Source organism: Pipistrellus hanaki (assembly GCF_964339955.1).
Source record: "Pipistrellus hanaki genome assembly, chromosome: 12".
Lineage (NCBI taxonomy): Eukaryota > Metazoa > Chordata > Mammalia > Chiroptera > Vespertilionidae > Pipistrellus > Pipistrellus hanaki.
The window spans coordinates 49,755,558-49,783,088 of NC_140514.1; the positions used below are offsets into that span (position 1 = coordinate 49,755,558).

Consider the following 27,531-nt stretch of genomic DNA (forward strand, 5'->3'; position numbering starts at 1 on the left):
GATTTATTTATCTTCTATAATTGAAACTTTGTAGCCTTGAGGGGTATGCTGAAAGCTTGGCTTCCTCCTTTGCCAGAGAAACCAGTCTCCTGCTCACTCTGTGGCCACAACTATATTGGTTGGGTTAATTTGCATACTCGCTCCTGATTGGCTGGTGGGTGTGGCTTGTGGATATAGTGGGGTGGTGGTTAATTTGCATCTTTTTATTAGATAGGATAACTGTACACACACACACACACCTATAACTTCACTATTGCTTATCTTATGTGAAATTAATTTTCCTAAACTTTTAGGAAGTATTGAACCGAATACAATTTCTAGCTTCACTCTCTATAGCTCCCTCTTGTTTTCATGAACTATTTTAATGGCCTTAAATGTGCTCATATCTCTGTTCACCACACCCACTTTTATCTAACATTCTCTTTCTTTTCCCCATATTGTCCCTGTACTGTTGAATTTGAATTCTGCTTTCAATGATTTTTCTTCATTGTGGAGCATTGTTGGATGAAATTGTCCATTTGTTAGATTCAATGTATAAGACCCAGGTTTGCAGGACCTTGCAAACCTTTGCCCTCACTTGCAAATCAGATTCTAGGGAGCTCCCTGTCTGCTCTGGCTCTGTTCTTGGGTTGGCAGCGAGTACCTGCTGGGGATTTGGGATTTTCCTGTCACAGGTCCGTCTGGTATCCCATTGTTCCCCCTGCTTCCTCCTGTCCAGATGATGATAGCACCTACTAGTCTTTGGAGTTTTATGGGGATACTTTGTCCTGATTGTGTTGTGCATATTGACTGTACATTTTGGATTATACTACCTTAGGGAAAAATCCAGGTAGACTAATAACTACACCATCTCCACTTCCACAGTCTTTCCAGAATGGTGACTGGGTACTATGTAAAGCTCCTCAGTGACTTTCCAGCACAGCCAGGGGTGAGTCCCAATTGCTCTAATGACCCTTTCATGACCCTAAATTCCTCAGGATTCTACCTGTTCCTTTCCTCCCACTGTTCCTTTCCTCCCACTGTTCTGGTCTCCCTGGCAGTCTCATCTATCTACATGAGGATGCTCACAGAATCCCAAATGCTTTTCCTGACATCAGACTCATATCTACTATATGGACATCCCCAGGGGAGCTTGAACCTAACGTGTTCACATTCTCTCCTCCTTTGGGTGTTCAACAGCTCACTTGATCCAGCCAGAAACCTTGGTAGCAGGCTCAACTCCCCTCCTTCCTAAGCCCCAATATCTAATCAGTCACCAAGCCAATCCATCCCCATGGCTACTTCTGAGAATACTGTGACTTATTAACTGGCCATAAAAAATTTACAGGATTCTTAACTAGTCCTTCCATTGCACACCTTAACACAGTTTTCATATGACAACAAAAATGACCTTTCTGGACACATCCTTTTCCTTGCTTAACAACCATGACTGCCTGTCTGATGTTCTTAGACTAAAGCGCTAACTTCCTGAAATGGCTTGGAAGGACCTGTATATTTTGATTCTGTTAAAATATCCTCTTTCCCATGTCCGTCTCACACTAAAATCTAATCACCTAGAAAGTCTTTCAATTTCCCCAAGGCCTTGGCACAAGCTGTTCTTAACTATTGGGTCGGCAACTAAGTAATTGCGGATTTTTTAAAGAAAATCAAAGACAATTTTTTCATGGAACTAAATAACTTTATTCTGTAATGTATTGCCCATTTTGATCAATGACCTTTTGCCATCTTTCAGGCAGCATCATAATCCCACGTTCAAAAAACTTCTGGTTTTTATTAGCAAAAAACTGAATCAGGTACGATTTGACATCATCATCATTATTGAAATTTTTACCATTCAAGGAGTTTTGTAAAGATCGAAACAAAAAGTAATCAGATGGTGCAAGGTGAGGACTATATGGTGGATGTGGCAAAACATCCCAACCAAGCTCCATTAATTTTTGCCGAGTGACCAAAGATGTGTGTGGCCTTGCATTGTCATGATGGAATACAACACCTTTTCGATTTGTCAATTCGGGCCGCTTTTCTTCAACTGCATTGTTTAATTTCGTTAGTTGTTCAATGTAGACATCAGAATTGATCGTTCGGTTGGGTGGTAAGAGTTCAAAGTAGACAATTCCTTTGTAATCCCACCAAACTGATAACAAAACCTTCTTTTGATGAATATCAGCTTTTGATGTTGTTTGAGTTGGTTCACCTGGCCTGCTCCACGATCTTTTCCGCTTGATATTGTTGTAAACAACCCATTTTTCATCGCCAGTTATCAGTCGTTTTAAAAATGGATCATTTTCATTACGTTTCTTTAGCAAATCGCAGCTGCTAATGCGTTGCGTTAACTGTGATTCTTTCAGTTCGTGAGGAACCCATGTATCAAGTTTTTGAACATAGCTAAGTTGTTTTAAGTGATTTTCAATGCATGTATGTGATACATGAAGCTTCTCTGCAATCTCACGTGTTGTACTGTGACAGTCCGAATTGATTATTGCTTTGATTAGGGCGTCATCAACTTCAACTGGACGACCAGAGCGTTTTTCATCTTTGAGTGAAAAATCACCAGAACGAAATTTGGCAAACCAATTTTGACACTGCCGTTCTTTTAAGGCTTCGTCACCATAAACAGCACATAACTTTTTATGAGCTTGCGATGCGTTTTCCCTTTGCGGAAATAAAAAAGCAAAATATGACAAAAATGTTCCTTTTGATTTTCCATTTTTCAACGAACGCCAAACGAAAACTACAAAACAGATCAAAAAACTTTTTTTACTGATTAACAGCTGAATAGCCAACTATCAAATAACAAAATGTGTTTTACATTTGTACTACGTCTGCAAACTAAAAATTCAACTGAAGCCATATATGTGTGAAACCCGCAATTACTTAGCTGCCAACCCAATAAAACATCTTCAAACCCACCCCTGGCTTCCCACAGCTAACTCACCTTTAACTTCTGTAGGTTCCTAATGTCATTTCATGTCCTCTCTTCCCACCTCACCTACCCTCTAAACCTCTGACACCGTTATTCCCACATTCCCACCCACACAGACATGATAGCACTGCTTGCTGGGAAAGGAAGATGCATGTGCAATCTCAAGTATAGACTAGAACCTCAATAATTACTAAAAGTAGTTGGGGTGACTGATAAGGAAGCTGGGAGCTCTTGACTATCAATCAATTCTAGGTTACCTTAATGACTATGTTAATTCAGAGTTGTATTCTCCCTCTTGAGCTTATTTACATTCAATAATAATTTTGTAAAGACATACTTTTATTGATTTCAGAGAGGAAGGGATAGGGAGAGATAGAAACATCTATGATGAGAATCATGGATTGGTTGCCTCCTGCACACCCCCCAGGGGATCAAGCCCAAAACCAGATCATGTGCCCTTGACTGGAATCCAACTATGATCTACTGATTCATAGGTTGATGTTCTACCACTGAGACACACCAGCCTGACCAATAAGAATTATTTAAAAGTAGTTCTCTTTGTCGGCAAGACAGCCAAAATGCTGGCAAAGTACCCAAGCCCAGCAACTTTATATGTTCTGAAAATCAACTATTCTGTACACAGCACAATGTCTTGGGTTCAACTGACCCTGACCTCAAAGTACTTTTTATGATTTTACAGGCCATCTGTCTGCCCTATGCTGAGAGGATCATGTTAGGGGCATGTGCAAAACTGAGACATACAGAGCAGCCCTTGAACCTGGAACTCCACGCAGTACACCCCACTGAGAATCTTACCACAGCAAGACCAGCCTGTGACATGAGTTTGCCTCCTCTGGCCCCGCCCCCGTGGGGGCCCCACGCCGGCCTCGCCCCGCCCATCCCGCTTCCCAAGCTCCCGCTCCTCCTCCAGCCCCGCCCCCAATCTGATCTCGCCCCGCCCACCCTTTCCAAGCTCCCGCTCCTCCAGCCCCGCCCCCAATCTGATCTCGCCCCGCCCACCCTTCCCAAGCTCCCGCTCCTCCTCCAGGCCCGCCCATCTGGCCCCGCCCCCAATCTGATCTCGCCCCGCCCACCCTTACCAAGCTCCCGCCCCTCCTCCAGCCCCGCCCATCCGGCCCCGCCCGCCCCGCTTCCCAAGCTCCTGATCCTCCTCCGGTCCGCTTCCCGGTCGGAGCAACATCGCCTTCGGGCGGGGCGACCTGGAGCGGCCGCCCAGCGGGTGTCCCGGGCCCAGGTGGCTTCTGAGTCAAGATGGCTGCCATGCGCCGCCCGTCGGCCGGGCCTCTGCTGCTGCGCGCCGCGCTCTGCCTGCTGTGCTGCGGCCCCGCGGCCGTGCGCGCCGTCCCTGAGCCCGGGCGCTGGGCAGCGACGATCAGCGACGTAAGTGGCGCCTCTTAGCTGGGCACCCCAGTAGCCCGGCCGCAGCCCCTCCTCAGCCGGTCCGGGAGTGGGAGCGACGGGCCCGCCCGCGCGGGGCCAGCTGCCCTGGGGCCCCGTCAGGCCGAGTTCGCGGGCCGCGCCGGCCCGGGCGCTCGCCTGCGTCCCCACCGCCCCCCGCCGCGGCCACTCGGAGATCCCGGCTCCGTTCCGGCCGCTGGAGGACGCGCGCCACTTCCGCTTTCTCCGTCTATGGGAGGGGGCCGCGCAGGGGCCGCCCACCTTCCTTCCTTCCTTCCTTCTGGGCCCCTGACTCCCGCCGTCCTGGGTCCTGGGAGCGTTCTGTGGGGAGATGGGGCTTTGGTGGAGCTGGTCTGCAGGCCGCAGTCTGGGAATGTCCTTCCAGGACAGGCTAGCTGAGCACTTCCGTCCAGTAGATAGAAGACGTGATGTGGCGGGATGGGCACGGGGAAGGGCAGGGGTGGTAGCATTTTGGAAAGTCTTGCCAAAGAGGGCCAGGAAACGGAGGAGGGGCATTATCATATAACGGAGGAGATGACGCGTATTTTCTACAGCCGTGGAATGGGGTCCCAAGTTCTAAAGGCAAAACTTACATTTTGATGTTCTCAACCAGAAAAAGAAGGTACTAGTAGCAAGGCTGTGTTGCCTGTAACATAAAAGCTGCACAGAGGTACAAAAGTGGCTATTTTTCTGAACCTTTACGACCCAGGGCAACCATTTCTTCCCGGACCCTTGTGGTTGGTGTCCCCATAGGTGTGGCATATCCCTTGTATTGAGTTTCTCTGGTCAATAAGAAGCAAAACTCAGAGCCATACTGAGACCTTCTGTAGTGAATGGACAGTATCATAAACTAAGACAGTACACAGTATTGGAAGTGAATCAGCTGCGTACAGGTTGTTAAATGACGACCATATCTCTAAAGATCTTTGTCAGGTGTACTTTGGATGTGGAGACTCCAAAGGCTTTTCCTTGGGTCCCGCATAATGTGCAGTCCTGGGGCGGGGGAGGAGACGACCAGAAAGGCCTTCTTTGCAAAGAATGGGCTGACTCCCCACCCCCCACCCCCAATTTTAAGTTGTCAGGACTTGTCCTTCAGGATAGGAGAGTGGGCTTTCTTTCATTTGTGCTACAAATGCATCAAGAGACGATTGTTTTGATTGTAGAGGTCAGCAAATAGTTTAGAACACCTACTGTGTGCCACACACAGCACTGACCATTGCTGTTGCAAAGGTGAGTTTCAGACAACAGCCCCTTCTCTCAAGAAGCTTACGCAATAAGGACAGCAGTTGCCTACATGGCAGCATTCTTGGGATATTACTGGAGCTCTGAGGAGTTCTCCAACTCCGCTCTCTGGTCTTAAAAGGTGTTACCTTGGTGAAGAAGGAGGGAGTAGAGCAGCAGCAGAGAAGAAATCCGTGGTGTTTCTGCTGAGTGGCATTCTGTCATGAGTGTTACAGGGGACTCGGGCCAGCATAAGCCTTCTGTGTCTGAACTTGGCCTTGAGCCTGATGCCAGGGTCTACCCTCGGGACCTGTGGGGTTTGGGACAAGTCGTATCAGTGAGTGAAGTGAGCTGGATTCTGGACTGGAGGGGGTGGTGGAGGGTGCAGTGGATGCATGGGATCTAAACTTAGGACCTGTGGGGTCTGGAACAAGCATATCAGGGAGAGAAGTGGAGCAGGTGGTGGAGGCTGCAGTGGACTATAGGTTCCATGCCCTTTGTGAAGAGGGTAGTCGCCATTCGCTCTGCTGGGGGATAGTCTAGGCACAGAATTGCCAGGTCTGCTTTTTTAAAAGTCAGAATCCATATTTTTGTTATGTCATTTGACTAACAACAAAAATCCATATTTTTGTTATGTCATTTGGGCTAAACGAACTCCATTTATAAGTTGGATTATGCCCCCCAGGCCACTAGTAGCAACTTTTGGGTGTAAATAAGGGCGAGCCATTGAAGGATTTTAGACATAAATGCTAATCACTGTGGCTGGCATCTAAGGATGAATTCTAGGCTCAGATCTGGAGGCAGAGTACCAGTTAAGTTATTGCAGAAATGTGGGCAGAAAATGTCAAAGGCCTGAATTAGGGCAGTGGTAGGAGGAATGGAGAGTAAGAGCTAAGTGTGGGGAGTGTTTATGAGATAAAATAGGCATGTTTTGGGGGTAGGTGGTGGAGGTGAGGTGACTGGAAGGAGTCATGGCTTGGGTGACTGGATGGCATCACCTGCCACCAAGGGGGCCAGGCAGGAAGAATTGCCGAGGAGCAGAGAGGAGTGTGTCTGATTCAGGGAATGTTGGTGTGGAATGTGCACTGGACATCCCAGGAGACATGACCTTTAGGCAGTTGGGTATGTGGATCTGGCGCTCAGAGGAGAGATCTGGGCTGTGGGTTTTATTGTTGATCCGGCCTGGGGGTTCTGTTATTTATAGTGATTGTTGTGGACACTGTGTTGGAGAAGGTAGAGGGGTTTTCATGAAAGAGCTGCCTGCCCTGTCTGCTTTCCTTTCAATCCTAACTACTTGTTAACATAATCCCTTCACACAGCATTTTTATTCTTGGTTGAGGGCAAACATATAATAACTAATTACAGTGGTGCCTCGCATAACGAACGCCTCGCACAGCGAACTTTGGACAGGTTTTTCATGAAACCATCGGCCAAAAAGCAGAAAATGGATGAAGATGTGCAAGATTCGGTAGACTCTACTTAGTCTGTCTTAAAATTAAAAAAATGTGTGTTGTTTTTTTTTTTAAATTATGTTTTTAGATGTATCTAAATAAAAATATGTCATCTTAGCATATATTTTTTATGTCATCTTAGCATATTTTATGCTACAGAACGAATTATTTTTTTTAACATGTATTGTTATGGGAAAACTTTTCGCATAACAAGCTTGCTCCTGGAACGAATTAAGTTCGTTGTGTGAGGCACCACTGTAATACATTCTTTTGTTTTAATTGTGGGAAAGGCTGTGAAGAAGAATGAGTCCCAGAGACCACCTAAGGGAGGGTCTGGCCTGCTTTGGGATATGGTGATAAACTTCCCAAGAAAGGGACTTCTGAACTTGGCTTTAAAGATTAAGAAGGAATCATGAGGTGAAGACAAAGTGATAGGGATAAAGGCTTCTAAGTAAGTTTTCTGTGGAAGGAGTATCATGAGGGTAAGGAGTACCCTGCTATGGCGGAGCTGAAAGAAAGGTCCTAGAGGAAGTGGGTGGCCCTGATGATGGACAGTCCTGTGAGTTGCCGTGAGAACTTGTCTGCTGTAAGCGCAGTGGTGAACCATCACAATGTAGAGAGAGGGCTGGTTGTTTTATCAGCAGCACGTTCACATAGTACCAGCCGCAGGTGTGCAGGCAGGTCCTGTGTCCGTGCAGCAGCCCTCACCTCCTAGGTATTGCTGGCCCCTGGCTGGCAATGCTGGTGCCAGGGACAGTCTGGAGCCTCATATCAACTACAGGGAGGAGATACATAGGAAAGGATTTAAGCAAATGAATGATATGATTAGAGTATGGTTTTAAAAAGCAATCACTGTGGTCAAAGGGAGGACGGCAAGGATTAGAGCTATATGTTTTACAGGGTAAAGCTATATTCTTAAATAGTAGAGTGTAATTTAACATGGTTTTTCTGTATTGTTTTTCATTTTAGAAATCAGGACCTTTGATATTTAGAAAAATTATGTTTAATTCCACTGACATCAAGTTTTCTGGTAAGTCTTATAAACTAACATAATACTACCATAACAACATATCATAAACAAGTAACAATATATTATAAACTAATACATTAATTAAATGGAAGCTAATGTAACATGGTATTATCTATAATAATAAAAGGGCAATATGCTAATTAGACTGGATGTCTTCTGGACAAAGCGGCAGGGGTCGAGGCAGAGGCAATTAGGGGTGATCAGGCCAGCAGGAGAGCAGTTATGGGTGAACTGCCAGCAGGGGAGCAGTCAAGAGGCGATCAGGCCATCAGGGGAGCAATTAAGGGCAATCAGGCTGACAGGGGAACAGATGGGGGTTATCAGGCTGGCAGGCAGAGGCAGTTAGGGGTGATTAGGCAGGCAGGCAGGTGAGCAGTTAGGAGCCGGTGGTCTGGATTGCAAGAGGAATGCCTGACTGCTGGTTTAGGCCCAATCCCACAGGGACATCCCCTGAGGGGTCCTGGATTGAAGAGGGTGCAGGCATGACTGAGGGAACCCACCCCACGCACAAATTTTGTGCACCAGGCCTCTAGTATTTTATAAAACAGGAAAATGTTTGTTTTTCAGTGGTTCTAACATATTAAGAATTTCTTTTGTTTCTGTCAAGTCTTGCTTATTTTCAAGAATGGCTTTTTCTGTTTCAGAAAATGTAATATGATTATTCTTTAAAAACTATAATTAAAGTCTAGTAAAGTAGGCTTTAGCAAAAGGTATTTGACTTCTGTAAAATTTGACTCTAGATCTTAGCTTTTAAAACTAGATAAATTTCTTTTATGAATATATGAAATGTCATGATTGTGATAAAACGATTATGACCATCAACATTTTCTAAATATACATGTGATCATAGTATAAATAAAAATTTTAAGACACTAACATTTTAACTAATATTTTAAGGCTTATGAAAGTGAAAATATTTGTTGGGACTGTGTTGTCTATGTAAATACTGCTGTGCAAGGATGACCAAGTCGTGGATCTTGAGGTTTTCAATATCTTTAATGAGTTTACATTGGATCATATTTACTGTGATCCAACTCCTCTTGGTGTTTCCAGTAACTTAACTGGGTAAGTTTTTTTTTTGCCACGGTTAAAGTTTTGAGATTGGGAGTATTTTTGTTGTTGTTGGGTAACACAGATTGACTTCCTGAGGATTCAAAGCCATGACCCTTTTCTCTGTTACCCCATGCTCTGATCATTTGTTAGGTGAGTCTGCCATATGTGGGTCTTTGTTAAGGGAACTGGGCTAGCCTTCAGCTATAAAGCAGAGGTGGTTCAAAGCAACCTGGTGATATCAGATCATCAGTGGTGATAAGAGTTTGTAAGAGGAAATTGAAGTGCAAGGTGGGTGAGGAAAAAATTTTGGCATCTGATTGCTTTAATGAATTCATGTCTTAATGTCTAGACAAAGAAGAAATTACATGGCGGGGGGGAAGTTATATGGACCAGTGAAACACAGAATTTTATTTATAAAAAAGTCAATATGTAATGTCAGAGATCAGCCTAAGAGTAGACAGCAGTCAAGACATCTAAAGAAGGATTGAGGAGCAGAAGGAGCTAGGAGCAAAAGCATAAGAAAATGAGGGTATAGTCAGGCAAAAAACCTGGCAGTGTCCAATGTTATCAATGGAGAGAGGTCTTAGTGAATTCTGACTGTAGCAGTGGCATGTGGCTGGCAGGTGTGGATGTAGCCCCCTGTTCTGGTGCCATGCTTGTCAGGCAGCTTTTTCATCACCATTGGGCATCCAGGAAGGCATGCTGAAGGGAGATAATTAGTTTTCAGTTACTATTCGTTTTAAGTGAGTTATTGAACATTCCTGTTTAGCGGTCGCCAACTTTTTGGACCTCACTGACCATCAGTGGTCCGCGGACCACGGGTTGGCGAATGCTGTTCTAGTTCATACATTTACATTGGTGGTGTGGTGAAAGCGTGAGATGAGACTGAGTCTGTGTTCTCACAGAGCCAGATTTTAGTGCCTGAAAGCTAAGAATTGGTATCTTTAGTATGTGGCCATGCAGTTTGGTGGATCAGATGTCTGACTTCCCGTAGGTGCTTCATTTAAGATGTAGTCATGAAGTCACTGTTGAAAATCTCTCAGTGTAAATCACCATATTAACAGAATGAAAGAAATACACTATATAATCATCTCAGTATATTCAGAAGAGCATTAGAAAAATACCTATTCATGATAAAAACTCTCAGAAAACTAGAAAAACTTCCTGAATCTGATGAAGGGCATTTATGAAAAATCTATAGCTAACATACTGTCAGTTCTTTCCAGATTGATCTATAAATTTAATTCTAATCAAAGTCAAAGTTGACTTTTATGTAGAAATCGACTAGCTGTTTCTAAAATTTATAGGTAAATACAAAGGGCCTAGAATAGCTAAAACAATTTTGAAATAGAGCAAAGTTGAAAGGATTTTACTATTTTATTTCAAAACTTACATAAAGCTATAGTGATCATAACAGTGTAGAACTGGCATAAGGATAGACATGTAGAACAAGGAATCAGACTAGAGTTCCAGAAGTAAACCCACATGCATAAAGTCCATAGATTTTCAACAAAGGTGTAAAGATAATTCATTAGAGAAAGGATAGTCTTTTCAACAAATGATGTTGGAACAACTGGATATACACACTGTGAAACATGGACCTTGGATCATGGACTTAGAAGCTCTATCCCCACTTCTGTCCTCCCCGCCTGATCCCATTTACAGAAGTTAGGCTGCTGATACTATCTCACACGCCACGGAGGCCTCTTAAAAGCTTTTTTTTTTCTGTGCTTCATTTTGGATATTTCTGTTGCTTTGTCTTCAATTTCAGTGATATTCTTCTTCTGCAGTATCTAATTTGCTGTTAATCTCATACAATGAACTTTTTATTTTGGATATTGTATTTTTCAATCTCTACAAGTTTGGTTCTTTTTAAAAATACCTTATTTCTCTTATCAGTATTTTCATGTTTTTCTTTACATATTTGAGCATGTGGAACATTTTTACAGTAGCTGTTTTTACATTTTTATCTGCTAATTCTGTCATTTACATCATCTTTGTCATATTGACTGATTCATACAATGGGTATGAGTTGAATTGTCCAGTTTTTTTTATCTAGTGGTTTTGTTTGGATGCTGAATATTGTGAATTTTGCATTCTTGAGTGCTGTGATGTATTTCTTTAAAAACTTTGTTCTGGCAGACAGTTAAGTTTCTTTTGGGTCAGTTCTATCCTTTCCAGTTTTATTTTTAATTCTTTTAGGATTGGTCTGGAGTAGCCTTTACTCCAGGGCTGACTTAGCACCACTTCTCAGGTGTGACCCTTCTGTGTCTCTCCCTGGTGCTTGGCGTATTGAATGAGGCCTGTGGACTCTGGCTCATGGAAACTCAAACAGTGCAAGCCTATATGAACTCAGAATTGTGGGATTGTGCACGGGCAAGCTGCTATGCAGCCAGAGCCTCGAGGGGATATTTGTGCAGAGTTCTTTCACTCCTTCTCTGAGTCACTCCCAACTCTCAGGTGCTCTGCCCCAGAAATCCTACCAACCTCAGCCTCTGACATCAGTTTCGATTTCCTTTGGTTACCTTCACAAAGTTCACAATGGTACCTGCCTCCTGGTACTCATGACCTGTATAATCCCTTCATTATATCATTGTTGATCTGACCAGTAGAATATGGCAGAAGTAATGGCATGTCACTTATAATGCTAGGTCATAAAAGACACTGTGGCTTCTTTGCCCTCTCTGGTGATATGCTGCCATATTGTGACAAAAAGAGCTTTGTCTTATTCTAGACTTAATTCTTTTCAGTCTGTGTGATATTGTTACCCTCCTTCTGGAAACATCAATATACATAAAAAGTTAATATGCTAAGTGTCCGATTGTCTGACCGGTTGCTATGATGTACACTGACCACCAGGGGTTGCCATGACGCAGAAGTTGCCATGACATGCATAAAGAAATGACACCGCAGACCTGGCAACCACAAAGCAACACTTGGCGTCCCCCAAGTGGGACACAGGCCCCACCACCACTCCAAAGGGACAGCCCACCAAATCATAGCCAACACTGCCGAGACCCAGTGGTGCAAAATGCAGCCCACAGCTCAGCCCGGAAATGGGCACCTTCACGAAGCTCACAACGGTAATGACATCATGTGGCAATGGCCAGTTTCCTCTCCCTAGTGACAGGCCACTACAGACCTGGCACCCATAAAGCAGCACTCGGCTTCTCCTAGGTCGGACACAGGCCCTGCCACCACCCCAGAGTGACACTCCACCAAATAGCAGCCAATGCTGCTGAGACCCCAGGGTGCACAATGTGACCCAGTGGCTGTGGGCACCAGATAATGACATCACATTTTTGTTGACATTCTGAAGCTGAAATGGTTGATAGAATATGTATGAAGACCAACTATTGCCACAACATATCTCTGAAGCTGAAAGAAGCCGGCATCATTGACAGAATATATCTGAAGATCAGCTACTGGAACAATGTATCTCTGAAATTAGAAGAAAGCTACCTTTGGAAATAGTATATCCTATATACTAAAAGGCTAGTATGCAAATTGATCAAATGGTGGGACAACTGGTTGCTATGGGATGCACTGACCAGGGGGTGCAGATGCTCAATGCAGGAGCTGCTCCCTGGTGGTCAGTGTGCTCTCAGAGCGGGAGTGTGGCTCAGCCAGAAGCCCTGAGCCGGGCTCATGGCTGGCGAGTGCAGCAGTGGTGGCGGGAGCCTCTCCCGCCTCTATGGCAGTGCTAAGGATGTCCGACTGCCAGCTTAGGCCTGCTCCCCCAAGGGCTCCCGGACTGTAAGAGGATGTAGGCAGGGCTGAGGGATCACCTGTCCCCAAATGCACAAATTTTGTGCACCTGGCCTCTAGTCTATAAATTATTTTAAAAACTAGAGGCTCAGTGCACAAAATTCATGCACTCGTGGAGGGTTCCTCAGCCTGACCTGTGCCCTCTTGCAGTTCGGGAGCCCTCAGGGAATGTACAACTGACAACATGCTGTGCTTGCCACCTGTGAGCCCGGCATCTGGTGCACTGACCACCAGGGGGCATTTCCTGCCTTGAGTGTCTGTCCCACATCATAGTGACCGGTCATTCCACCATTTGGCAATTAGCATATTAGCCTTTTATTATATAGGATACATCTAAATGTGTGATTCTTTGTCCTAAAAATGAGCACGTTCATAAATTAACTGAAGAAATTTTGGATATACTTGGTGGAGATTGTCACACCTATTTGAGTGATGATTCAACGAATGATGCTGAAAAGGAAAGTTTTCCCATCAATTCTTACTAGTATTACTCCTTCAGGAATGCTGTATCATAAATTAAAATTGAAAGTAGGCGCAATCATCATGCTACTGAGAAATCTTAATAGTAAAGGGGATCTTTGTAATGGTACTAGATATATTGCCACAAGATTGCGACATAATTGAGGCTTAAGTATTAGCAGGATCTGCTGAAGGAGAGATTGTTCTGATTCCAAGAATTGATTCCTCCCTGTCTGATACTGGCCTCCCATTTAAATTAATTCGAAGACAGTTTCCCGTGATGCCAGCATTTGCGATGACTATTAATAAATCACAAGGACAAACTCTAGACAGAGTAAGAATATTCCTACCTGAACCCGTTTTTGGACATGGTCAGCTATATGTTGCTTTCTCTCAAGTTCGAAGAACATGTGACATTAAAGTTAAAGTTGTAAATACTTCATCACAGGGAAATGAGTCAAGTATTCCCAGCGTGATATTAGAATAAATGTAATCATTGTTTTTAATCAATGTTTTTATATTGTTTTTGTTGTTTTTATATAATCTTTTTGTTTTTATGTCATACTTTTGTATTCATATCATAAATGTTGTTATATCATGTTATAATTTATTTCTTAATGTATATGTTATTTTCATGTACATTTTAATTTTCTCTCACCTCTGACACTTCTATTATAGAGAGAGGGCAAATAATAATATTAAAATATTTCTTTTAATTAATTTTCTTTCAATGTGCATAAATTTGTGCACCAGGCCACTAGCTTAAAAATAAAGGAAAACTCCCTAGCAGAGCATAAGAACCCTTTCAAATTTTCTCCAGTTTCCCCAATCTGTACTCTAAGCATAGCACACTGTTTTCAGATGGGCCTGCTTATGCCATTCACTCACTTTTCCTGAGCATATGCATGCAACTCTTCCATCCTCCTCCTCACCTGGCTAACTCTGGCTACCCCTTCACATTACAGGCCTTCTCCTCCAGCAAGCCTGCCAGCACGCCATTCTTCATGCTCTCCTAGGGCTTGTTTAATTGTTAATCTGCTGTTTCCCCAATCCTCTGTGTAAGGGAGAGGAACTGTTCTAGATTTCCCATTATGTCCCTCTTGACACACCAGGGGCGCTTGCTCAGTATTTTTTTAATGACTCAGTGAAGAGGACCCTTAGAGTGAAGTAAGTAGTGTCAACATTTCTGGCCGCTTGGTTGATTTTAATACTGGACTTAACATATAGATCAATAGTAGTATAGCAACTTTGGACTAACAGTTATAATTTAATGAATTTACCGTTTCATTTTGCAGTGATTTTTGGAGAAATTAAGTAATGTTTTACTTGTTGTTTCATTTAAGTAGCCCATTTTAAATTATATTAATAAAACCTAAGTTTACATTGGAGTATATTGAAAAATGAGACTTTGTTTTCTTCAACAGTTAAATCATTCTATTGTCAAGAGCCTGTGAAGTTTACCATAGAGTGGTATTTGAAGCATTACACTTGTCAAAATGAATATGATAAGCTGGATGTAAGTAAAACACAATTTAAAAAATTATATTTATTCAAGTAATATTAATAACATTATATACCTTTTAGGTATGCAACATTATAATTAGATCTGTGTGCTCTATTGCGTGTTTACCACCAAAGTCTGGTCTTCTTCCAGTACCATATATTTGACCCCCTTTGCTAAGGTGACCAGAGTTTAACATTGGTAAAGCAGGACACCATTGACTGGGGGGAGGTGGGGGCGGGGGGGCGGGGAGGAGGTCTTGATTAAAAATTTGGTCTATATGGAGCAACAAAAATTTTCATAGAACGCAAAAATAGTATTGTAACATATTTTTTAAATTTCAACATAAGTACAATTTACAAATATAATAAATAAAAAATTATGTATAGTATTATTTTATTCTTTGGCATATTTCTCATTTGAGTGAATTTTTTTAGTAGATTGCTGTCGTCGTTTAAAAGGTCATGAAATTTTTCACAAGAATTTGTTAAATTGCTGAAACTGGTTTGGCTCAGTGGTAGAGCATCGGTCTGTGGACTGAAAGGTCCCAGGTTCGATTCCGGTCAAGGGCATGTACCTGGGTTGCGGGCATATCCCCAGTAGGGAGTGTGCAAGAGGCAGCTGGTTGATGTTTCTCTCTCATCGATGTTTCTAGTCTCTATCTCTCTCTCCCTTCCTCTCTGTAAAAAATCAATAAAATATATATTTTTTAAAAAGAATTTGTTAAATTATATTTCACACATCAAATGGCTTTCAAAGTCTTAACACTTAATTGTAACATAACTTGTGTCGCTTTCAAGGCCGGCGCTAGACTTTTTGCTGCCACTATAAAATATAAATAATGCGAGTACTGTCTGCTAAATTCAAGAAAATTTATGTATTTATGAAATAAATAAATTACTTACCTAAATTATCTGAATAGCTGATTTGTAATGACATCACTTGTTTAACTAGCTTACTAGAACACAGTACAATGTGCATCATCAGAGACAGTTACAAAATGTTTTCGTTGTTGCGAACTTTGATAAGCAGTTCTCGATAATCAGTTCTCAACAATTATTTGTTATTATTAAAGTTTAACATTTTAAAATTAACAAAAATAATATAAAACTCATATCCTGGCTAAATAGCCACATGACCACCAAAATATAGTCCCTTCCTGTTCTCCCAACATCCCCTAACTTGTCGTGCATTCTTTCCAAAAATCAGGACTTTTTTCAAACAAATTGTTCAAAATCGGGACTGTCCAGCCAAAAGCAGGATGTCTGGTCACCTTACCCTTTGCCCAATTTGCTCCTCTCATCCTTTCTCCCCTCTGGTAACCACCATACTGTATTTGTCTGTGAGTTTCTTTTTTATTATTTTGTTAGTTTGTTACTTTTTGGGTTTTATCCTACATATGATTGAAAACATACATTTTTTTGTCTATCTTATTTCACTTAGCATAATACTGTCAAGATCCATCCATGTTGTCACAAATGGCAATATTTCACTTTTTTAAAAAAAATATATTTTATTGATTTTTTCAGAGAGGAAGGGAGAGTATTAGAGAGCTAGAAACATCGATGAGAGAGAAACATCGACCAGCTGCCTTCTCCAACCCCCTACTGGGGATGTGCCAACAACCAATGTACATGCCCTTGACCGGAATTGAACCTGTGACCTTTCAGTCCACAGACCGACGCTCTATCCACTGAGCCAAACCGGTTTCGGCTATTTCACTCTTTTTTATGCTGAGTGGTATTTCATTGTATATACATACCACATCTTCTTTAATCAAATCATTCATTGAAGGACACTAGGTTGTTTCCATATCTTGGCTATTGTGAATGATGGTGCAATGAACACCAGGGTGCATATATCTTTGTGAATTAGTGTTTCCATATTTTTGTCAAATTATCCAGAAGAGAAATTGCTGAATCATATTGTAGCTCTATCCTTAATTTTTTGAGGAACCTCCATACTGTTTTCCATAGTGGCTGCACCAGTTTCAAATCCCACCAACAGTGTATGAGAGTTTCCTGTTCTCCACATCCTTGCCAACACTTGTGTCTTGTCTTTTTTTATAATAGACATTTTAATAGGTATTATGAGATAACTCATAAACACAAGTTTTTTTTATGGATATAAAGCTGTGAAGGAAAATTATGAGCATAAATATTAGCTCATCAGGTGAAGAGGCTAGAAATATAGATTATATTCTTAGAAATGCCACAGATTAATTTTGGGCCTTAGGTAATACATGCTTTAATTCTATCAAAGCATATGCTTTCTGAGAAGAAGACAGATCTTTTCATTTCCTTGTATCTTATGAAAATGTTAGTAAACTTTTAATCAGACATGTAGGGTCATATATAAACAAAAATTTTACTTAAAAAAGTAATGTAAAAATTTCACTACATTAAAAAATTAATGCAGTGAAATAGGGCACCTAGAACTTATGTAAGTTACAGGTAGATTTAATTTGAGCAGATCTCAGAAAGAAGTGAGGAGGGAAAGGAACCGTCAGGAAAAGGTGTGGGGAGACTTGGGTGGTGGAGCTGAGAGAGAGGAAGAGAGGCCAGGCGGGATTTGTCCTGCCCTGGCCCTGCAGCCTGAGCCCCTGCGCCCTCACCCAGGGATTTCTCTTAATGATGCCCCCCGTGATTTCTTCACAGATGTATGTTCTGTTAGCTCCTAGTGTTTTTTGTTTCTGTGGGTTCTTCTGTTAATCTTCACCGAGCATATTTTTCCCATTGATTTTTAGAGAGAGTGTCCCAGTAACATCCTTTTTAGCAGGCTTTGTTTATTTGTTTCTGGTACAGGAGCCAATCCAGGATCGCGTTGCATTTCTGAGGCTGTGGGTTGTTGTTGTTTTTTTTGTTTTTGTTTTTGTTTTTCAGTCTTTCGTGACACAACATCGATATATTTGAAGTGTACAAGCCATTTATTTTCACCAAATGTCCCTCAATTTGAGTACTACTGATGTTTTCTCATGATTAGATTTGCCTTATTTTGGGGGCAAGCATACCAGAAAATCCTGGTTTGGCCGAAGCCGGTTTGGCTCAATGGATAGAGCGTCGGCTTGGGGACTGAAAGGTCCCGGGTTCGATTCCGGTCAAGGGCATGTACCTTGGTTGCGGGCATATCCCCAGTGGGGGGTGTGCAAGAGGCAGCTGATTGATGACTCTCTCTCATCGATGTTTTCTAACTCTCTATCTCTCTCCCTTCCTCTCTGTACAAAATCAATAAAATATATTTAAAAAAAGAAAAGAAAAAAAAAGAAAATCCTGGTTTGTCCCATTTTTTTTAATCAGGGAGTTTCTGCCAGGTTTCACCACTGTGAAGTTACTCCTTTTCCTTTTGTTATTAACAGTAATTTGTGAAAAAATATCTTTATTTTTATAATATGTTTATTTATATAAATACTAGAGGTCTGGTGCACCAGATTTATGCACTGGGGGGGAAAGGGGGAGGGAGTTCCTTCAGCCCAGCCTGCGCCCCTTTGCAGTCCAGGACCCCTTGGGGAGAATGTTCATCTGCCAGCTTAGACCAATTCCCCAGGGATTGGGCCTAAGCCAGCAGTCAGACATCCCTCTCGAAGTATGGGGCTCTTGCAGTCCAGGACCCTTCACTCCTTACCACCTACCTACAGTGGAGGCTCCCACCACTGCCGCTGCACTCAACAGCCATAAGCCTGGCTTCTGGCTGAGCAGCACTACCCCTGTGGGAGCACACTGACCGCTAGGGGACAGCTCCTGCATTGAGCATCTGCCCCCTGGTGGCCAGTGCACATCATAGCAACTGAGTCATTTGCCTTTTGGTTTATTTGCATATGAAGCTTTTATTATATAGGATGTATCCTCTTTCTTCATCAATCCTGGTTTTCACATCCTTGATTCTTGCCCAATAAATCGATTATTCCTCTGATGTTTGTTACATGGTGATTTTCTGATTCATGTGTTCTCCCACATTTATTAGCATTCTACCGTGAGAATGAACTCTCTTTGCTCCTATCTTACCTATCTGCCAATGGGCTATAACCTGTTATTTTGCTCACATTGTCCCATACCCTTTTCTTGATGACTGGTAGCTGCCATTAGGCTTTATTCCTGTATCTGGGAGGGAAGAACCCTAGGTCCTAATGAGTAAATGAGTGTCCCTGCACTCAGTCAGGTTTGCACCTTTGCTTTGCATTGCTAAGTGTCTGGTTTGTCTTTCCTCCTGGTAAAATGCTGCTTTCTCTCTCTGAGATTTTTAATACTTGGGATAAAATGGAAGTAGCCCCAGGGACAAGTATTATGTATTTCAAAACACCTTAATCACTTTCATACTATAAGATTATGGTTATATTCTGTATTACTCTCTCTGGGCAAGCACAATTGAATGGCTAAGATATTATGATCCGTCAGTTTTACTTAAAATTATATTCAAACTTTTTTCTGTATTTTGTTCTGCATATTTTCAAGTGCTCCAAACTGAATATATCTTAATATTATTTAAATATTAAATTATATTCTTGGTTAATAAGTATGGAAATAAATAACAAAATTTTACCTTGGGTAGGAGCAGTTATCAAAGCCTGAAAGTGTTGGCAGAGACTATTGTGTTAATTATTTGAAGAACAGCGAATGTTGGACAACAAAAAATGAAAACATAGATTGCAACAGTGACTTACAGGTGTTTCCCTCATTATATGTGAGTATCTTGTCTTGCTATGTTAACAGAGAATTTATTTTACTCCCGGTGCATACAAGTATCAGCCTAAACTCTGTTTTACCAGAATTTTTATTAAGGTGCTTAATTTGTTAAATTTTAGGCTTAGCTCTTTGTGAATGTGGTAGCACAGAGTAAGATGTTGGTCCCATTTTCTGTTTCTTTGTTCCCCTATTACAACAACGGCATTTCATGATGTGCTGTCAGTTCATCTCTCTTCTCTCCACTACATTGGTCCACCAGAACCCCAGCTGTCAAGGTTACCAGTGACCACGGTGTTCAATCCAGTGATCTGCTCCTCTTACCACAGTCTGTCAGCATTTAACACACAATACTCTGTCCTTCTCTATGCACTTGTTCCCTCCCTGGGTGGAAGGTCAGATTCTAAAATGTCACCCTCAGTCATCTCTGGGTGACATTGAGGTTGTGGGTCATTTTAACTTATTTTTTGCTCTATGAATTATGAAATGTAAATATGTCTTAGTAAACATTTTAATGGGATTATTTTAAAATGTTATGAAGTGTAATGAGCATATAATAACTTGTGCTTATCAGAAGTATATGGCTTGATGAATATTTTAGCACCAGGAGCTCCCTTTTAAGTTCCTAGTACTGTCCCCCTACCATAGCCACTGTCCTTATTAAGGGAGTTATTTTTCCAAAGCAGGACTTTGTCACTCATTTATGGGCTACAGTGAAATTTGTTTTTTGATATTCAGCTTTTAAATTTTTACTTTTTTATAACACATTTTTTTCTTAATTGTTAAAATTATCCCCATAAAAATGCAGCAATATAAAATGAAGTTATTCATTCTTCTTTCCAGAATAAAGAATTAATTTCAAATATTGGAAATGTTTCAAACCAGGAAGAACAAATGGTAGGTCATCTTATTTGTCTTTAAGTCAAATTATATACATAAACTATATAGTAAGACTGAAAGAATCTGCTGATGGGTAGAGCGCTGGGTGAGTGATATAAAATGGGGTTGTTAGAGTTGGGAAAGAAAAAAGAACCTTTATTTAAAACAACATACTTCCTTGCATCTGTCTATATGAATTTTATACAGACTTGTTTTTGTGTTAAAAATCTCTTTAAAGTTATTATTTAAACTTAACTTCTATGTAGCCTTTCTTTTTCTTTAAAAAATAAAATTTGTTTTCAAATGCCCAAGACAGCATATTAACGGACTGGTATGTATCATCATTAAGGATGCAAAGAAATAGGTAGAAACCATGAGTGTAGCATGGAAGGGAGAGAAAATTTGGTATTTTGGGGAATTGCTAAAAGTCAGAAGACCAAGAGGCTGAGAGGGTTAGAAGGAGTTGTATATAGGAACTGAGCAGAGTTAGGAGAGCTTGATGCTTGCTTACTGGTTGTTCATGTTTCTGGTTTTCTTGCACCATCTTAAAAAGTAGCCGGATAGTGGAAAGGTTTTCACGCGGCAGCGGGAGGGACACACACTCTGCACTAACTGCCACAAGTGGAGGAGGAAGAAGTGAATGGAAGGACAGGAAATACTCGGCAAGGAGGAATGTGAGAAGTTTGGCCCAGTTATGTGGGGCCTTGAAGTGGTCATAGACATTACAGCAGCAGGTATAGTCCCCAGTGGGACTGCTAGTAATTTAGTACCTTGAAGAATTTAAATAATTTAGCCTGTATGCGGAATCTGAGTCATTTCTTACAATGTTATCTTACTTCTTCCTCCCACAGTTCAATTAAAAAACACATTGAAAAACTGAATGCTTGATGACATTTGGATAAAGTAAGGGAAGAGAAACTATTTGGATGGTGATAGTAAATAACACACAGAGTGGTAACATTAAGGGAAATCTGTAGAAATATAAAAAGTAGAAAACCTTAAGGAGTGAAAAGGACTTCTTTTTTCCTCTTCCATCCCTTTGGGTTTGGAAGGGTGTGGTAGAAAACGGGGGATTGCTCTGGCCAGTGCGGCTCAACTGGCTGGAGCACCCTCCCGTACACCGAAAGGCGGCGGGTTTGATCCCTGATTGGGGCCCATGCTTGGAGGCAACCAATTGATCGATCTCTCTCTCTCTCTCTTTCTCTCTCTCTTCCTTTCTCTAAAATAAATTGTTAAAACACGGGATGGGGGGATCCTTTCACTGCCCACTGTTTCTTTTCTGTGTGTTACCTGTTTGTGTTTTTTAAAAATGACCCAACTCGTTTATTAAAAGTTGTTTTAAAATGTGGCAAACAGTTATTTAGCTCAATTTTAAAAATAACAAAGGATTTTTTTTTTCTTTCTGTTTCAGGATGTTGTTGCAAGAACACATAAAGATGGGTTTCACATCCTTATTGTTTCTATTAAAATGGAAAAAATCAATGCAAAATGGAATTTGAATGGTACAGTTAAACTGTATGCATGTTTATTAGCTAATTGCTGTCTGTTTTTTTGTCATTGATCCAAATCTACATTCTCTGTTAAAACACATTGAAAAATGAATTTCTGTTAATCTCAAAAATGAATAATCTGTTTATTTGTGAGACTTAAAACTTTATACCTATCTTATTGAATTGGAAATTTTAAATTAAGTTAAATAATTTTAAACTTAATGGTGTGATAGAAAACCATTATTACAGATGTAAAAAAAAAAAAAAGAAAAAGAAAAAGAAAAAAAAACACCACAAAAAAACAAACGGGCAAGCAACATCTTAATTGTATTTGAAGCAGATTATATTCTGCTTGTTGAAAATGGCCATCATCAGGGTTTTAAAATTATTGTTCTTTGAAAAGTTTTTTAAAAACATTAGTTTATAGCTTAGGAGTAGAAGTAGCATATCTGGCAACTGTGGTTTCTGGGGTCTGTGAGCCCCTTCCCCCCACAAGCTAGCCCTTCTGTGGCTCATTAAGCTGTAGTTCTCCGTGCCCAGAGAAAGAGCATCCTCACAATAAGCAGTTTTCAAGGGAATGAAGGCCTTCACATGCCCTGGAATTGCTTTTGCTGTCATTTTCCAGAGCGGCACCTGCTGGGCTGACAGTAGCCAACAGCCTGTCAGGGTCCTGAGGATTTGCATTCTGCTCTGCCTCATCCACGGGGACACAGAGCGGAAGCCAGGCTCTGTCTCCAAGAGGCGTCCAGTGCAGGGGAGGGGCAGAAAGCAGTGGGGTGAACAGGCATCACTGCAGAGAAGCACAAGGCTGGTGTCTCGAGGGGGAAGCTAATGACCCGTGGGGAAGCCGGTGCAGGGGCTGGTCGGGAAGAATGTGAAGTGGGGCCTCCTTCCGGAGGTGATATGTGGGCCAGGCCATGCCACATAGAGCGAGCAAGGATCTTGATGCCATTCTGCTATCTCGCTGGACCCGATCCTTCCAGGTGCTAAAGGCAGGGTTCAGGCCCTGCTAGTTAGAAACTGCAGCAGTTGCCAAGTCCAGCGAGTTCTGTATGGTTCTGGACACTGTGTTTATTCTCACTGTCTTAGACCCCAACCCAGACTAGGTGCTTGAGGTCAGTGGTTCATCCCAGGTAATGAAGGGAGACAGAGTCCTCAGGAGGTTGGTTACTCAGCAGGGGCCAGACCGTAGCCAGTGCAACTCTGCTCTCCGCATGAGGTGAGATTTGGCCCAAGTTTTACAACCGAGTGTGACTAGTGAAGGTTTCTTCATACGGTCACCTTATATAACCAGCAACTGTCCAGTCTGAGTGTGCTAGGTAAAGATTCAGCATGTCAGCTTGCTTTGTATTTTTGAAGTTGCCTGGGGAATGAGCTTACATTTAAAACTTAAGAGAAAACTGTTAATTTAACTGTTTACTTTCTTTATCCCCACCCTCACTTTCACCAGTTTCTCTTTCTATGATGGGGCCGAAAGGATATCTCTCTGCATCAGATTGGCCTCTCATGATTGTGAGTATGTTTTACCATTTAAAAAAAAAAAAAAGTATCCTAATTGGAAAATTAAAAATTCTAAGATTTCAGTGATGGTTATCCCTTTGTACAGTGTTTCCCAAAGTGTGGTACGCGTACCCCCAGAGGTACGGGAAGAGTTTGGTGGGGGTACGCGTTGCACCGGAGTTCGGTGGGGGTATGCACTGCACCGTGCTTAGCTGCGCCTAATTCTACGTTCTCATGAGTACCAGGGGTACTCAGCGTTACGGAAATTATAGAAGGGCTACACATATGTCAAAAGTTTGGGAAACACTGCCTTAGTAGACAGTGCCCTGACATGCCCTCTCTGTCCAGAGTGACTGGAAAATAAAGGATAATAGTTGAATGAGAAATACTGATTTTCAAATGACAGTAAGGCTTAGGTGCTTACAGTTGCTTCTCTCCCTACAGTTTTACATGGTGATGTGCATTGTCTACATTTTATATGGCTTGCTCTGGCTGATATGGTCTGCTTGTTATTGGAAAGATATATTAAGAATTCAGTTCTGGATTGCAGCTGTCATATTCCTGGGAATGCTTGAAAAGGCACTTTTTTATGCTGAATACCAAAACATCAACAGCACTGGGCTATCAAGTAAGTTGTGACTTTCCCCAAAAACACAGTACGATCTACGGGGCCTCGGTGTCTGAGCCCAGCTTTGAAAACAGCCACGTTATAGGTGAAGAGGAGGGAGGCCGAGGAGAGACCAGGAGTGTAACTCTGATCTGGGCCAGCATGTGTGTCGTCTTAATTTTTTATTTTTCTTCTTCTTTATTTATTTATTTATTTATTTATTTATTAGTTTTTAATTTAATAAATCTTTATTGTTCAGATTATTACAATAATTTCTCCTTTTCCCCCCCATAGCTCCCATCCACCTGGTTCCCACCCCACTCTTTGCCCTTACCTCCACACCACTGTCCTCATCCATAGTGTACAATTTTTGTCCAGTTTCTTCTTGCACCCTTCATACCCCTTCTCCCCTGAGAATTATCAGTCCATTCCCTTCCTATGCCCCTGATTCTATTATATTCACCAATTTATTCTGTTCCTCAGATTTTTAATTCACTTGATTTTTGGGTTTACTTGTTGATAGAAACGTATTTGTTGTTCATCATTTTTATCTTTACTTTTTCCTTCCTTTTCTTAAAGAATACCTTTCAGCATTTCATATAATCCTGGTTTGGTGGTGATGAACTCCTTTAGCTTTTTCTTATCTTTGAAGCTCTTTATCTGACATTCAATTCTGAATAATAGCTTTGCTGGGTAGAGTAATCTTGGTTGGAGGTTCTTGCTATTCATCACTTTGAATATTTCCTGCCACTTCTGTCTGGCCTGCATAGTTTCTGTTGAGAAATCAGCTGACAATTGTATGGGTGCTCCCTTGTAGGTAATTAACTGTTTTTCTATTGCTGCTTTTAATATTTTCTCTTTGTCTTTTGCTCTTGGCATTTTAATTATGATGTGTCTTGGTGTGGTCCTCTTTTGATTTCCTTTTGTTTGGGGTTCTCTGTGCTTCCTGAACTTGTAAATCTATTTCTTTCACCAAGTGGGGGAAGTTTTCAGTCATTGTTTCTTCAAATAGGTTTTCAGTATTTTGCTCGCTCTCTTCTTCTGCCACCCACATAATCCTAATGTTGGTACGCTTGAAGTTGTCCCAGAGGCTTCTTACACTATCTTCAACTTTTTGGATTATTTTTTCTTTTTTCTTTTCCTGTTGAGTGTTTTTTGCTTCTTTGTGTTTTAAATCTTTGACTTGGTTCTTCAGTTCCTCTGATCTGCTGTTGGATCTCTGTATAATATTTTTTATTTCAGTCAGTGTATGTTTAATTTCTAGTTAGTCCTTTTTCATATCCTCTAGGGTCTCGCTAAATTTATTGTCCTTTTCTGGGAAATTCTTGAAAAACCTTATAACCATGGTTTTGAATTATATCAGTCATTTTTTTTCTTCCATTACTTTCGTTTGTGATCTGTTACTTTGTCTCCACATTTTCACTGCTTCCCTGAGTTGGTAGGGTAACTTTGTGTGCTAGGTTTCCTATATGACCCAGTGGGTCAACCTCCCCACTTATCTGAGGTAGACACTCTTGGTGCACCCCTTTGTGGTCTGTGTATACAGCCTTGTTGGAGTTTTGATTGTTGTTGATATCACTGGGAGGAATTGACCTCCAGGTCAATTAGCTATGTGTATCAGCTGTGTTTATGCCAGGAGACCTGTGCTGGAGACAGCCTTATAGGACCAGACTTGCAAAATTGCAAAAGCCTCTGTGCTCAGCTTGGATGGGGCGGAGTCTCAGGGTTGAGAAGAGAGTCTTGGCTTCCCATCAGCCCTGCCCTTGCACTCATGCCTCCATACCTCTGCCTTCTTTGGCTCCCCTGAGTTTTTGCCTGACAGTCCAGATTCCCTCAGGCTTGCTTGGAACTTGGGTTCAGTGCATTTGGAACTGGGGTTCAGTGCAGTCAGGAGCTTCTGACTCCCTTCTGCTGGGGAGAGCTAGCAACAACCTCAACTGTCAGTCTTCTCTGTGTGCACTCGCTAGCACACCTCAAGCCTCCAGACCCCTGCCTGCTGCAGCTTCCCCGAGTCTCTGAGTCTCCATGTGCCTTTTCCTCAGAAGCATGTCCCTGAGCGCAGTCAACCCTTCTGAGCTCTTCCTTCCAAGGCTCAGGGACTGAATGAACTGTTACTACCTGACAGTCCAGACTTCCCCTTATGAGCCTGGGTCCACGGGGTTTCACCCAGAATTAGGGTTTAGTGTATTTGGAACTACGGTTCAGTGAAGTCGGGGCTTCCTTCCCTCTCCAACCAGAGAACACCAGCCAGGCACTCAGCGCCCTTCCTCTCTGCGCATGTGTCTCCGTACCTCAGCCCTTTGCAGCGCCTCTGATTCTCCACGAGCTTTCCTCTTCTATTTGTAGAATTTCCATTCAGCCAGCTTTCCTATGGTTCTGGATGATGTCCATTCTGTCTTTTAGTCGAAGTTTTGAAATTGTTGTGCAAGGCAGCAATTTAGGTGTTTGCCTATGCTACCATCTTGGTTTTTCCCCCTATTTTTCTTCTTGTTGACTTTCCCTCCCTTTCCTCCCTGGGAGAAGAAAATCTCTTTCCCTTATGGCCAGCCACCTTGACTAGATTAAAACCACACAGTGTCTGGCTGGGGAGCTTTGGGTACTGCCAGTTTTGTATCATATTTATCTGTTTCCCTCTCACCCTGTACTTCTTTCTCCTCGAAAAAAAAAAAAAAAAAAAAGAAGAAGAAGAAGAAGAAGGAGTATTTGCCCCTTGGGAGTAAAATCAGTGGTGCCTACAGTTTTCTTGCATTGTTCTGCCTCTTCTCAGGCAGAAATCTCAATGTGAAGTTTATGTGCAAAGCAGCGGGGGCATGTGCTTGGGCATCCACAGTGTATGCCCAGACTTCTAGAAGGTAGATGTCAAAAAGTCAGAGAAGTCAAGGAACAGTTCATTCAGTTGCCAAGCCTTTGGAGGGAGAGAACTCAGAAGGGCTGACCGCACTTAGGAACATGCTTCTGAGGTGTGGGGATGAGCTTGGCTCAGATTGTCAAAGAGCGTGCTTGTGTCTCTACTAGTAGTTATTTAAAGTCCTCTAGGAGAGAAAAAACAGTTGGAATACAGATAAAACAAATTAGGCATAATGCTGATAATTACTCAAGCTGAGTGGTAGTACATGTGATTTCATTTACTGTCTCTCTGTGCTAGGGAATGATTGTCATTTCCCCAAATAAAAAGTTTAAAAGAACTTGTACAAAAGAATAAAGAAAGGACAGCATCCAGAGAGGCACATGAGAGGTGCTATTACTCCACACGGAGTTTAGTGACATTTTTGTGTCTCGAACTAAATAAGGAAGGAAGGATGGGGCTGCTGCTGATGGCTGGGATTGAAGTGTTCCTGAATGTTGGAGGAGGCAGGTGGTCATCTCTTACCTTTGAGGGTCAGCGTGGAGTGGACTTCGGTAGGGGCAGCCATTGCCTGTGCCCTTTTTGCTGTCCTCAAGCCCTCTGCCTGGGATGGCACCAGCAGGGCTTGGGAAACAGACCCCATACTGCTGTCAGTGTGGAGTCGTGTGGAGAGGAGAGTGCCAGGAGGCTGGGCAGGGGCTGAGGTGTG

General features: G+C 42.0%; 1 protein-coding gene across 2 annotated transcripts in view; it reads left to right on the top strand.

Annotated features, from left to right (window-relative positions):
• The first annotated feature begins 4,069 nt into the window (after window positions 1–4,069).
• TMEM87B (transmembrane protein 87B) overlaps window positions 4,070–27,531 on the top strand; it is a 44,460-nt gene continuing 20,998 nt past the window's right edge. For both annotated transcript variants that reach the window (XM_084900244.1, XM_084900243.1), the window contains exons 1-8: window positions 4,070–4,324; window positions 7,984–8,044; window positions 14,749–14,840; window positions 19,371–19,502; window positions 20,345–20,398; window positions 21,792–21,882; window positions 23,321–23,382; window positions 23,815–23,998. In XM_084900244.1, coding sequence (XP_084756370.1) covers window positions 4,196–4,324; window positions 7,984–8,044; window positions 14,749–14,840; window positions 19,371–19,502; window positions 20,345–20,398; window positions 21,792–21,882; window positions 23,321–23,382; window positions 23,815–23,998 — 805 coding nt within the window. In that variant the 5' untranslated portion in view covers window positions 4,070–4,195. The remainder of the gene's footprint in view (window positions 4,325–7,983; window positions 8,045–14,748; window positions 14,841–19,370; window positions 19,503–20,344; window positions 20,399–21,791; window positions 21,883–23,320; window positions 23,383–23,814; window positions 23,999–27,531) is intronic.